The sequence below is a fragment of the Kryptolebias marmoratus genome, linkage group LG16, assembly GCF_001649575.2.
Source record: "Kryptolebias marmoratus isolate JLee-2015 linkage group LG16, ASM164957v2, whole genome shotgun sequence".
In the NCBI taxonomy this organism is placed as follows: Eukaryota; Metazoa; Chordata; class Actinopteri; order Cyprinodontiformes; family Rivulidae; genus Kryptolebias; species Kryptolebias marmoratus.
In genome coordinates this window covers 16,311,759-16,325,169 of record NC_051445.1, presented here as the reverse complement: position 1 = coordinate 16,325,169, position 13,411 = coordinate 16,311,759, and the positions used below count along the sequence as shown (strand labels likewise).

At 47.2% G+C, this 13,411-nt stretch overlaps 3 protein-coding genes across 4 annotated transcripts in view; all 3 read left to right on the top strand.

Moving 5' to 3' along the window:
* The window catches only part of arid1aa (AT rich interactive domain 1Aa (SWI-like)), a 17,316-nt gene extending 10,794 nt beyond the window's left edge, over positions 1–6,522 (top strand). For both annotated transcript variants that reach the window (XM_017438192.1, XM_017438191.3), the window contains exons 14-20: positions 27–196; positions 291–465; positions 1,223–1,348; positions 1,959–2,052; positions 2,206–3,031; positions 3,138–3,268; positions 3,361–6,522. In XM_017438192.1, the coding sequence (XP_017293681.1) occupies positions 27–196; positions 291–465; positions 1,223–1,348; positions 1,959–2,052; positions 2,206–3,031; positions 3,138–3,268; positions 3,361–5,238 (3,400 nt within the window). In that variant the 3' untranslated portion in view covers positions 5,239–6,522. The remainder of the gene's footprint in view (positions 1–26; positions 197–290; positions 466–1,222; positions 1,349–1,958; positions 2,053–2,205; positions 3,032–3,137; positions 3,269–3,360) is intronic.
* Positions 6,523–7,476: 954 nt separating this feature from the next.
* Positions 7,477–10,458, top strand: pigv (phosphatidylinositol glycan anchor biosynthesis, class V). Its single transcript, XM_017438182.3, has 3 exons — positions 7,477–7,851; positions 8,021–9,187; positions 9,265–10,458. Exons 1-3 carry the CDS (start codon positions 7,783–7,785, stop codon positions 9,550–9,552), a joined length of 1,524 nt encoding a protein of 507 aa, XP_017293671.1. The 5' UTR covers positions 7,477–7,782; the 3' UTR covers positions 9,553–10,458.
* Positions 10,459–11,234: 776 nt separating this feature from the next.
* zdhhc18a (zinc finger DHHC-type palmitoyltransferase 18a) overlaps positions 11,235–13,411 on the top strand; it is an 8,332-nt gene continuing 6,155 nt past the window's right edge. Inside the window, exons 1-4 of the mRNA XM_017438196.3 lie at positions 11,235–11,861; positions 12,019–12,179; positions 12,442–12,591; positions 13,237–13,374. Coding sequence (XP_017293685.1) covers positions 11,629–11,861; positions 12,019–12,179; positions 12,442–12,591; positions 13,237–13,374 — 682 coding nt within the window. The 5' untranslated portion in view covers positions 11,235–11,628. The remainder of the gene's footprint in view (positions 11,862–12,018; positions 12,180–12,441; positions 12,592–13,236; positions 13,375–13,411) is intronic.

Sequence of the window (13,411 nt, the reverse complement as noted above, 5' to 3'; positions counted from 1 at the left end):
CACATCTTCAGCCAGGTCTCCCCCAGGAGCAGCGTCAACCTGCAGGACCCCTTCTCTGATGGCAGCGACCCCACGTTTCCCAGGAAGAACATGACCCCCAACTCCACCTACCAGCCTGGCATGAACACGCCGGACATGCAAGGTCGCATGGGCCCCTACGAGCCCAACAAGGACGCCTTCAGCAACATGCGAAAAGGTGGGAGCCCTGAATGGACTCATTTAATTGTTAAGTCCAACTTGTATCGTAGCAGATCGTTTTTTTAATGTTGTGTAACTGAATGTGTCACTAGTCGGGGAGCAGTACCTACCTGCCAGCCAGGGTCCTAACAGTGTGGTGGGCGACCAGCAGCAGCAGCCGCCGCCACAACAGCAGCCTCCGTTCAACAGAGGACCGCCTGGGGCCATGGGCACAATGCCAATGGGGCCCCGACAGCAGTATCCATATGGACCAGGCTATGACAGGAGGTAGGAATTTATAAACACATTTTAAAGAATCGCAGTATCTCATGAAAACTTTTCAAACTAATCTAATTTAAAGTAGAAAATTCCCTTTTTTAAAAAAAAAAAAGTCGTCTGTTCTTTTAAATCAAGAACCTCATGAAGTCTTCAAAATAGAGAGATTTGAATAAAAATGTGGACTTTGAAGTGATGGGGGAAGTTTCTCTGCCTTATTGTGGGGTGTTCATAAAAGGATTAAATTTAATTTGGATGCACTATGCAACTGTTTCTTTGTGACTGACATTGCTAATTATGTTTCATTAAGGATGCTTAAAACAACATAAATGGAAACAAAACTTGTCTGTATTTATATTAAAAGATGAAATATTTGAGATCTGATTTGGTTAGTTAAATTGCTTACAAACGTTAAAATGTCTTGTCTTTTAATTACCAAGGCGGCAATAAGTTGCTTTTTGAATCAAATCTGTTTAAAGATGCTAAATGGTGAGGAAACTATAAAGCAGATGACTTGATTCTGACTTCAAAAATAACTATTGGTGTGTACACATGTTAGTAATTTTATCATCAAACTGGAACTTTCAAATATCTCTTCAAAGAAGTCGATGACAAGCTTTAGTTCCTATTTATCCAAGAAAAAAATGTTTTCTAACATTTGCTTTCCTGTTGCTGCTGTTATTGAGTACATAATTTGTGCGCAGAAAAATCTGGAAACGGAGAGAAAGGGGGGGAAAAAAAAATCATGACTTGTTCTGTTTTTTCCTAGACCGGAGCAAGGGATGGGCCCAGAGGGGAACATGGGATCCGGCGCCCCTCAGCCAAACCCTATGATGCCCGCCAACACCGACACGGGGATGTATTCTCCAAACCGCTTTCCGCCACAGCAGCCACGGTCAGTCCGCTCGATTGGCACTTCATCCAGCTTTAACCCTTCTGGTCATGATAATGTAGAAATTTTAGACGGAAAGTCAAAACTTTTCAGCTCGTTTCATCAAGTTGAACAACAGATTTAGGCTGACAGTATTTTTAGATTTACTGTACTTAAAAATGGCCACGTCTTCAAACTCATCATATATTTGAGATAAAACTTAAAGTCTATATTGTAATTAATATATTAGACAGCATATTGGTGTAGTTTTGTTCTGTTTGAACGTGATTGAAGACCGACATTAAGACTGACTGAAAATACTTTGTTTGACAAGAACTGAGTTACCTTGGGAGATGTCTTGTTCATTAACATTTAAGCAGTTCAATAAACTGAAAAATAAATAATTATGAATTTCATTTGCTATTCATAATATAATAAACATTCCAGATTAAATTGGAGAAATCCTATTGGTACAACTGAGACCGCTTCGATTGGAATTAGTTTTTTTTTTTTTTTGGTCAAACAGAAATTATTAAAAGTGTACTTTGCTCCTAAATCCTACACACGGTGCTTGTGTACAACAGAGGGGCAGATTATTTCCATGGTGAAACTAACAAGGGCATCATGTTTGCAGGCATGATTCCTATGGTAATCATCAGTATCCTGGACAGGGAACGCCCCCTACTGGCTCTTACCCCAATCAGCAGCCGGGAATGTACCCTCAACAGGTAAATGAACCAGCTGCACAACCTAAACTCTTCACTGTTCTCAGAATACTGGGATGAAATTAATTTGGGACTTAAAGGGTTGAATTTTGAAGGTTTTCTGTACAATAGTTTTAAACGGTGTATAATAAATGAGTTTTTCTGTCTTTTGTTTAGAGTTACAAGCGTCCTGTAGAAGGAGGGTACCCTCCATCAAAACGCCACGAATCTGAGTACAGTGGCTCCTTCCCTGGGGGGCAACAGGCACCGCAGCAAGGAGGCACCCCTGCTCCACCTTCAGGACAGCAGGAGCCGTACAATCAGTACAGCGGCACAGGGCCCTACCCTGGTCCCGACCGCCGTCCGCCCGGACCTGGCAATCAATTCCCGTTTCCCTTCGGTCGTGAGCGGATGCCGGGAGCGTCCGGGCCAAATGCGCAGCCCACCATGCCCCCTCAGATGATGCAGCCAGGCCCCGAGGGTCCTCAGGGGGGCATGTGGCAGGGACCTCGAGACATCAATTATCAGAACTACCCTAACCGACAAGGTGGTCCTAGTGGCCCGCCACAGGGACCCGGGTACCCTGGCATGAACCGCTCAGAGGAGATGATGTCATCAGAACAGCGCATAAATCACGATAGCCAGTGGGCGGGTCAAATGGGACCTCGGCAGCCCCCATTCGGTCCAGCTGGGCCTGGACAACCTATGCCTCGATCAGTACAGTCCAACTACCAGTCCCCGCAGGGGGTGCAGAACCACATTCCACAGGTGTCCAGCCCAGCCTCCATACCCCGCCCCCTGGAAAGCCGGACGTCACCCAGTAAATCCCCCTACATGCACGGAGTAATGAAAAAGGCTGGACCCCCAGTGCCTGCGTCCCACGTAGTGCCCCCTCCGGTTCAGTCGTCTCTAATAAGGCGAGACATGCCTTTCCCCCCCGGCTCTGTGGAGGCTTCACTTCCTGTCCTCAAGCCACGGCGCAGGCTCACCATGAAAGAAATCGGTACGACTTCAGATAACATCAAACAGTCACAATCCAACCACGTCATTGTATCAAATGATGTTATTATATAATTGTATTTAAAATGTATTTTGGTCTTACTTTTTAGGAACCCCAGAGGCCTGGAGAGTTATGATGTCATTAAAGTCTGGTTTATTGGCTGAAAGTACATGGGCCTTAGATACCATCAATATTCTCCTACATGATGACAACAGTATTGCCACTTTCGATCTTAACACGGTGAGACTTAATCTTGATCTTTTATTGCGGGTTTACAGCAAACTGTGTGGTTGTTGTGCTTAATATTTCCCATACTTGTGTTTCTCATGTAGTTGCCTGGTCTGCTAGAGTTGGTGGTAGAGTATTTCAGACGTTGCCTCATTGAAATCTTTGGCATCCTGCGGGAGTACGAAGTCGGAGACCCTGGCCAGAGGACGCTGCTCGATCCAGATGCCTTAAAGCGAGACTTGGACAACATGGAAGACAAGGAGCCACATTTGGAGGACATGGAACAAGGAGAAGCGGATGACGACGAGGAGGAGGAAACGGAGCGTCCAGCTCACGTGAAGGTGGAGGGTGATCAAGTGCAGTGCTCCCGAGGCCAAGACGAGAAGAGGGAAGAGGACGAGAGGAAAAGCAAAGGTCCTTCATCTGAACAGACGAGCTCGTCACAGTCCTTCCCTGCCCACGAGAGGCCCAAGCAGGCCAGCAAATTTGACAAGTTTCCCCTAAAGGTGGTACGAAAGAAGGACCCGTTTGTGGCTGCCCAGTCCAGTAATCACGGTAAAGTGCAAGAGTTTGACAGCGGGCTGCTTCACTGGAGTGCCGGAGGTGGAGACTCCACAGAACACATCCAGACTCTCTTTGAGCCACGCAAAGACTTCTTGGAACCGCGAGAACGAATACCCGTGCCCACAGCTCTATTAAAGCGACGGCTCCTAGATGAAGACATACGGGAACATTGTTTGCCTGCTGAGGAAGAAAAAAGGAAACATCAGGAAGAAGAAGACAGGCAAAAGCAACTGTCTTTGTCTGAAAAATCAACAGACTCGGAGAAGACCGGCTCCGGCTCCATGGTTAGCAGCGACGAGGAGAGGCAATCGGATTCAGACACAAAATCAGCTGAGAAAGGCTCGAAAAGTCACCAGGAGAATAATAGATCTATTCTTTCCCCTGGAAGCATTTTAGCCCAAAAGGCACTGCAGACTGGCACCATCCTGGAGGATGAGCCTCACAGTAAAGACGAAGGGCCCCTCGTTACACTGGCAAACTGGCAGGACTCATTAGCACGTCGCTGCGTTTGTGTCTCAAATATTATCCGCAGCCTCTCGTTCGTGCCAGGCAATGACCACGAGATGTCCAAACATCCCGGGCTGCTGCTGATGCTCGGACGGCTGATCCTGCTTCACCACTGGCACCCCGAGCGCAAGCAGGCCCCGCTCACCTACGAGAAAGACGAGGATTCAGACGAGGGAGTGGGCCAAAAGGACGAGTGGTGGTGGGACTGCTTGGAGCTCCTGAGAGAGAACACCCTGGTCACATTGGCAAATATTTCAGGCCAACTAGACCTCTCCATCTACCCTGAGAGCATCTGCTTGCCCCTGTTGGATGGTCTTCTCCACTGGGCTGTCTGTCCTTCAGCAGAGGCTCAGGACCCCTTCCCCACTCTGGGACCCCATAGTGCTTTGTCGCCTCAGAGACTGGTCCTGGAAACGCTAAGCAAGCTAAGCATCCAAGATAACAACGTGGACCTCATTTTGGCCACGCCGCCCTTCAGCCGGTTGGAGAAGCTCTACGGGAACCTGGTGCGGCTAATCGGAGACAGGAAGGTCGCGGTCTGCAGGGAGATGGCCGTAGTCTTGCTGGCCAACCTGGCCCAGGGTGACACTATGGCAGCCCGGGCGATCGCCGTCCAGAAAGGCAGCGTGGGCAACTTGCTGGGCTTCTTGGAGGACAGCCTGGCTGCCACCCAGCTTCAACAAAGCCAGAGCTCGCTGCTGCACCTGCAAGGGATGCCCTTTGAGCCCACGAGCCCGGACATGATGCGACGAGCTGCCCGGGCTCTGCTCGCCTTAGCTAAGGTGGAGGAGAACCACTCAGAGTTCACACTACATGAGTCCCGGCTCCTCGACCTCTCGGTGTCTCCGCTAATGAACTCGCTGGTTTCTCATGTTATCTGTGATGTACTCTTTTTGATCGGCCAATCATGACAGCTGTAGGGAGCTGTGGCTCCACTTATTGGGGAGGGGGTTTGTCCCCAACCCCCCACCCCCCTCCTCCCTGGTAAATCTGGCTTCTGTGTGGCAAGGAAAGTTCAAGTGACTGGCTTTAATTTATGAAAATCCTTCAGAGTACGTTCTGTGAGCCCTCCACAGGCCATCCATCCTCGGGGAGGGCCGTCACAGAGCTGTGGTGGAGAGATGCCGACAGAGACACTACTTGCAATGTGAACGCCAACTGGATAACGGAGCAGAGCACCGTAGTGTGGGGGGGAGACTGTCCTGCACTTGGGGAGGGGGTGGGGAAGAAAGTACTTTTTAATAAAGATAAATAAATGAATAAATAAATAGCTGAAAAACAAAAACTGTAACCAAAGTTGCTGTCTCGTTTACAGTGAGTTTGGGAGACACGGTGTGCCCTAGCTCTCCCCTCGAGGGGCACAGTGAGTCTGTAACCGAGGTGAAGCAGACTGACAAGTGACCTACTGGTTTTTAGTTGCTATAGTTGGATCCTCACCAGTCAGCCCGACAGTAGACCATGCTGTCAATAAACACCTTCACCGGGGAGGCCTGTGCAGTGTGCAGTAGATTGTAGGACATTTTCTGTACCGTACTGCTCTTGAAGTGTAAGCATTCTGTAAAACATGTTTCTCACAGAAGCTGATGACGCAGCTCTAGAGTTTTAAGGTAATTTTAGTTTGGTGTTAAACAGAAGAATGGCTTTCTTCCCCAAAGTATCGAGAACCTACAACACCCTTACCTCCTCTTATCCCTTGATTGTATGAATACCCTTATGAAAAGAAATCACCTCTTAGGACTGGTTTTCAACTTCAGATACAGCTTTGCTGTGGTGTATATATATAATGTTGTACATTATACTTCCTTTCTCTGTGTCTGTCTCTGTCTGTGTCACTATTCTCACACTTGTTTTTTGGTGGGGGACGGAGGCTGACATGTTAGTTTGTCCTCGACCTCCAGTCCCCGCCGGTTATTGACCCACTCCTCTGGTCTCTCCACAGCTCTGTAGTATGGCAGACACGGCTTAAACTTGTAATATCCTGGTACAACGAGAATAAACTAGATGAAGTACACATTTGACAAAATTTTCTCCAATAATGGATTCTGCATATTTGTATTTCAGACTATGTAGCTAAGGCATCATGTAAATTCCTCCTTTTCCCTTTTTTTGGCTCAAGGAATATCATTTATTCAGTATGAAATCTTTATACTATATGTTCCATGTGGTAAGAATAAATGTACATCAAATCTTCCTAAGCTGTTTGATGGTTTTGTTCTTTAAGAATATTTAGTTCTTCTGGGTGGATAAATTTGGAATTGGTTTAAAAAATGTTCCATGTTTGTCACGTCTTCGCTGGATTCTCAACTTATTTTACTTTTGTTTTAGTCAAATGATCACAGAAAAACCCTGCAGTCAGCAGGAATCAGTGTTTTTGGTTAATTTAGTAAGGAAATTGAATTATTGGTAACACATTTTGCATAATTTTAAGACAATTCAGACTAACTTATTTTCTGGTAAACATACTGTAATATTTGTTTTACAAAAGTATACTTGATGGGATCAAAATTCACCAGGAAATTGGAAATCAAGAAAAGGGGAAAACAAAAACCCACACTCACCACATATCTTCTAGCGCCTCCTGCTGGAGAGAACAGGTGTCCACAAGGTTTCACAACAGATTTCACTAAATAATCACTATCAGTGACAAACTGCAGCACTTGAACCAGTGTGAACTTTGCTATTACAATGTTTGAAACAGTCAGATTTTATGAAAAATGATTTTTACTAGCTGTGCCCGTGAGCTTTTATTTTGAAGGTAGGGTCGCTTACCGGAAGTAATAGTGGATTGCAGCTGCGCGTCAAACATAATGCGTAGAGACAAATATCCGCACAGTTACATAATTTGAGTAAAAATCAACTATCGGCAATTTTTGAAACGATTAAATAAAACCTATTTCAAGGGAAGATTTTTAGGGAAACTTTTATTTCTATGTTTGAGCTCACAAGCTTTGAAGTTACCGGAAATAGTAGCGGACGGATTTCAGTGTCGAACATGCTGCTTAAAGACGAATAAGAAGAATATCCTCAACAATCGAGTTAAAGCTCCACTGTTGCTAATGTTTGAAACGATCATATAAAATAATTAGTAAGTTTTTAAAAAAACTACTACCTCTATCCCTGAGCCGACGAACCTTTATTCTGAAGTTCCCGTTGCTTACCGGAAGTAATGGTTCCATGTCGAAGGAGGCGTCCTGCGGCAGGATAAGGATGTGAAGACAAAGATAGTAGCCGAGCGTCAAACATGCTGCTTAGAGACGGACATCCTCGTGGATGAAGTTACGTTTAACGTCACTAATATTGGGACAAATAATTAAAACTCATAAAAATCCCCAGATAGCCGACATTTCTTCAAGTATGTCTCATGGCCAATCCGACGTCAGGTGTCTCGTCGTGGCAGCGGCGGTGCGCGTGGCTGTCGTAGCCGATTTCTCCACATTATTTTGTCCGTCTCGTCCATGACCATGGATGTCAGAGCAGTTCTGGAGTTCGCCGCCGTCACCAGGGGTCTCTCCCTGTTTTTACAGGTAAGTTTAAAGGCTGTTGTCATTTACAAGGGGTTGTTTGTGTTCGTGTTTGGCCCAATTATGTCACAGTATGACAGTGATGTGTTTAAAGAAAAGAAAAGAAAGATGTAGGGTATAGTTATGAGTTGCTTGGCTGTACTGGTTGTAATGTGGAGTATTTATTCTTCAGGCTGTCCTGAACGCTGCCATCCCTGACCATGACGCTGATGCCTTCAGGCCCCCTCGGACAGAGGAGCCCCTGTACCTGGACTCTGTGGTGGAGTGGCTCTTCGGTGGCCTCTCGCACTGGGATGCCGAGCATTTCCTCTTCATCGCAGAGAGAGGCTACCTCTACGAGCACAACTTTGCATTTTTCCCCCTCTTCCCCGTCGTCCTGCGGGGGCTGGCGGAGACGCTGCTGTGGCCCCTCAGCAGCTGGCTGAGCGTGCGGGGGCGGCTGCTGCTGGCTGTGTCTCTGGGCAACAGTGCCCTCTTCCTGCTGAGCGCCGTCGCCCTGCACGCCCTCAGCAGAGCGGTCCTGCAGGACAGGCGTCTGGCTCTGCTCTCCAGCCTTCTGTACTGCGTCACGCCGGCCAACGTTTTCATGACGGCTGGCTACTCGGAGAGCCTGTTCGCCGCGCTGACGTTCGGTGGTCTGTTCCTCCTGGAGAAGGGCTTCACCTTCAGAGCCTGCCTGGCCCTCAGCATCGCCACCGCGGCGCGCTCCAACGGGCTTGTTAACATAGGCTTCCTTCTGTATCTCCCGTCGCTGCACGCCATTTCACAGATTCGCGTCTACCGCACGACCAGAAAGGGCTACAGCAAAGTCCTGCACTACTTCTGGGTCGTGGTCCGCCTCCTGCTCACCTCCCTCTTGGGGACCACAATTATTGCGCTCCCCTTCTGTGCGTTTCAGTACTACGGCTACAGGACGTTCTGCACCCCGTCCACCTCCCTGGAGCAGGTCCACCTGGCTCTCCTGTCTCTGGCTGAGCGGAGGGGCTACCGGGTCCCAAACGAGAACGGCCCCCCTCCCCTGTGGTGCATGAGACCCCTGCCTTTGCTTTATTCACACATTCAGGACGTGTACTGGGACGTGGGCTTCCTCCGATACTTTGAGCTGAAGCAGATGCCAAACTTCATTCTGGCTTTGCCCATGGCCACGCTCGGCATCATGGCCGTTTATGCATATTTTCAAGCCAACCCGGAGCTCTGTTTGAGGCTCGGGCTTTGGGACGCGGGCGCCAAAGCGGGACTGGACAAACCCACGCCGGGCTTCTTCAACCCCAAAGTCTTTGTGTACGTCGTGCATTCAGCCGTGCTCCTCGTTTTCGGGACGCTCTGCATGCACGTGCAGGTGAGGAAATCATCTCGTTGCCATCTCGCGGCTTGCCCCCGTTTCGTTTTGAACTGACCGGTAATCTTCTTTTCCAGGTTTTGACCAGGTTCATGGCCTCCTCGTCTCCCGTGCCCTTCTGGATAAGCGCCCACCTGCTCCTCCTGAACGAGCCTCTTCTTCACCGGAGGAAAACCTCCGACCCCAGCGTGCAGTTACAGACTGATTTCAGAAATACCTGCAAGCACATTCCCCAAAACCCCGTCACCGCACTGCTGCCCCACTTTAAAGCCTGCTCCCCGACCACCCAGTGCATCCTTGGATACTTCCTGTCGTACTGGCTGCTGGGCCTCGCGCTGCACTGTAACTTCCTGCCGTGGACTTGACTTTGTGCGCCGAGGATCGTCTGCATTATTTCTGTGTAGAACTGGGGTAAAAACAAAATATCGTTTTAACAGAACATAAATATTAGAGTTACAAAAAATGTGTTTCTAGCGCCTTGTCAATAAAAACATCTTTATGTTCATATATTTAACCGCAGTAACATTAAACGTAGTGTAATGACGCAGAAAAGGTTTTACCGGTTGAACTCGGCTTTTAATGAAGAACTGAGCTGCTATTACGGAGGCTACAGCTCACGCCTCTACAGAGTCGACCAGACCGGGCGCTCGCGGGCAAAAAAACAATAACACACTGCCCCTCTTCTTCCGTCCTTCCCGTGTCCCGGACCTGGCGCTCTACTGCCCCCACGGTAAAGCTGTTACCTGGCGGGAGTCAGCAGTGTCAAACAGGAAACCCACAACATTCTACACAACACAACAAGGAACACAGTGCAAACTTATAACAAATACACACAACCACATAGGAACTAAAACACCAACTCGCTACAGTAGATTGTCATAAAATAAACGCACACAACAGAAACGCTACTGAAGTGGGATTTATTTCACACTGGGACAAAAAAAACAAAACAGTTTCACATATTTATCTTCCTTCACCCAGTCCTACACAGAATGTTGCAACAAAACATTTTCAATGTAGATTTATTCACGTTGTGCGCACGTTCGATCTGCGCATCTCGGCCGAACGCGATGCATTTGAGAACAGACTCGAAGGTGGGTTGCATGGATATTAAAAATAATAATAATAATAATAATATGAAAACTTGCATCAGCTTTACAGTTTGAATTACTTGATTTAATATTTTGCACTGCATGTTTAAAGACATTCTTCAAAGTCAAAGCTTGGGACTTTTTAAATGAGAATGGCAAATAAAATACTTTGAAGGCGTACTTTTTGTGAAACCCAGACACACGGAGTGGAAACCAAGCCTCAGGAATTAGACGGGACCACGTGGACTATACACTTTCCCTCACACTGAGAATTAAAGGAAGTGAAACGTTCACAACTTAAGACTTTCTTTTGGTTATTATAATTAGAGCCCCGGATAAACACAAACCCTTTAAGTTGGTGAAATAATTAACTAACACCTAATAAATCAGACAAAACCAACAGCTGCACAGTGATGATATAAAACAGCAGCGATACTTTTATTTTTTATCAGACAGATTGAGCTCTACCACGCACACATACACACATTTAGAATTAAGTAGATTTATCTGGGGCATTGGCTAAACATCTAATGATATGTAATGCTAAAAGTTTATTGATTTTTTCCCCCCTCTTTTCATATGTCAAGTCTATACACTGTCACCATCTTAAATTAATGAAAACAAACCAACAGCTGTCAGCCCTAACATGACTAAAACAAGGACTACGCTTTAAATAGTGAAACTGAATTTCACGCAAGGCTGATTGGAGTATGGAGTTTCCATACTGCACAGTTGTTGAGACCTTCAAATATAACGTTTAGTAGTAGAAATGCCGTTTTAGATATCTTTCATTTCAGCTCTGATTTGTAATAATGGCGTATTGATTAATAAACACTAATTACAACATTAATGTTACAACGGCCTGCCTTCCACAGAGACGGGAGCGGAAGAGATTTGATTATATTATACAACGGCTTGCCATACAAGATGGATACGCTAAAAACGGAACCTACGTCATATTTACGTCATGACGTAGGTTAGCTGACAGTAACAGCTTGATCCGTTGTCTTTCAGGCCGAGCTCTATTGGTTGTAGAAGTCGAGGTAATTGAACCGAATGTGCGTGGACGGACACACGCGGCTGTAATTTAACTACCAGCTATGGTAGTTGCCTCGGCGTCGAGTCGTGAATTGGCCGAGCTCGTAGAAGTGACCCACGGAGGAGGAGAACAGCGTCTGTTGCTCCGTTTAGCTTCGGGATGGACAACTGGACGGCTAACGGGAGAAGGAGCTAAATATAAATGTCCAGAGAGTGAGCCGTGAGAGGATTCCCCCTCTCTCTCTCTCTCCCTCTGTGTAAATAGAGTTTGTTTGTATTTAGTGCCTTGGTGTCAGCTGCGCGTTTTGCCCGATGAAGAACTGTGAGTACCAGCAGATAGACCCGCGGGCGCTGTCCGTGGCGCCGCTGTCGGCGCAGAGCCACGCCGAGGAGAAAGCGCGGCGGCCGCGCAGGAAGTGGGAAGTGTTCCCGGGGAAAAACAGGTTCTTCTGCGATGGGAGGCTCATCCTGGCCAGGCAGAGCGGCGTCCTCCCTCTGACGCTGGGCCTTATTGTTGTCACTTGTGGCCTTTTCTTTGCTTTCGAGTGAGTAATGAGCTTGAAACGCTCTCGTGTTCGACACTTTTCAGAGGTCCTGAACGCATCAGGTTTAGTGGATTTTGTACATTTCTTAGGCCTTAATCAGCATTTCCCTGTCACGTATTGAGCCACTAAACATGCTTGCTCTTTTTTTCCCCAACAGTTGCCCATTCCTGGTGGAGCATCTGACCGTCTTTATACCTGTGATAGGAGGGGTGCTGGTCGTGTTTGTGGTCACCTCCCTGCTGAGAACCAGCTTCACAGATCCAGGCATCTTACCCAGGGCCACCGCAGACGAAGCCGCAGACATCGAGAGGCAGATAGGTAACTCACATTCTGCAGCCTTCCTGCGGGACAGATGGGGTTAAAGCTTGGCCATATGGAGGGCATGTTTGTTATTGAACTGCACACCTAAGCAGCTTATTCCCTCTGCCATGACTGAGAAGCACAAAGGCCAGGCACAGCTTGATAAGGCGATTTTTAGAAATGCGTTACTGTCTCGTTGATGCTTTTTTTAAAAACACGTCTCACTTAAAATGTAAGGGTCCTGACGAGCGGCTCCCCTCGTGTTTCCCCTTTTATCAAGATACCTCAGGATCCTCTACGTATCGCCCGCCACCTCGAACCAAGGAGATCCTCATCAACCAGCAGGTGGTGAAGCTCAAGTACTGCTTCACCTGCAAGATGTTCCGCCCTCCTCGGACCTCCCACTGCAGTCTGTGTGACAACTGTGTGGGTAAGGAGAGACGGGGAATGATTCCCTTTTCTGTCAACAGCCATTGCATTTAACGCCACTTTCAGAGTGAAGTCAAACTAGAATATTGTTCACCATCACAGATAAGTCCGTTATCATGTTCACCACCGCTGATATCCTGACAGAGTCTGGGGTTTTGATGGTTCTTCCAGGGTTTTGGTCTCTTTGAGGAAGGCTGTGGTGTTTATCTGTTTGGTGTGATACACCTTTACATCGTCGAGTTTGAACTTGCATTTGTAGAAGCGGCGAGTTGCTGCGCTCACTGCGAAACGTTTCCAGGAGCGTTTTGTTTCAGGACTTTAAGATTATGTCCATTCCGGCTGCACGTTTGCCTTTATTCATGTGTACTGAAATGTCCCTGGTTTCTGTGAGTTCATGATGTGCACCACAGCTGAAGTATTCTCTCACTTTTCCAGTCACTTGTTGCCCTTGTCTTAATGCATCACTGATATGAAACCAAAAATGAGCAAATACTTTTGCTCTTACGTCCAACAAAAGTACAAATTTATTCAAAGTATTTCTAAAACAACCCATACTCTTATCTTTACATTTTCTGCCTGACTTGAAGAATATTGCAGGTTTGTTTGTTTTTGACCGTTTTGGACTTTGTTTTCCTGTTTTCATCAGAGTGTTTCGATCACCACTGCCCCTGGGTGGGGAACTGTGTGGGGAAACGTAATTACCGCTTCTTCTACAGCTTCATCATCTCCCTGTCCTTCCTGACTTCTTTCATATTCGGCTGCGTCATCACACACATCACCCTGCGTGAGTACTCTCACTGCGAGGGGGCTGGGGGCTGGGG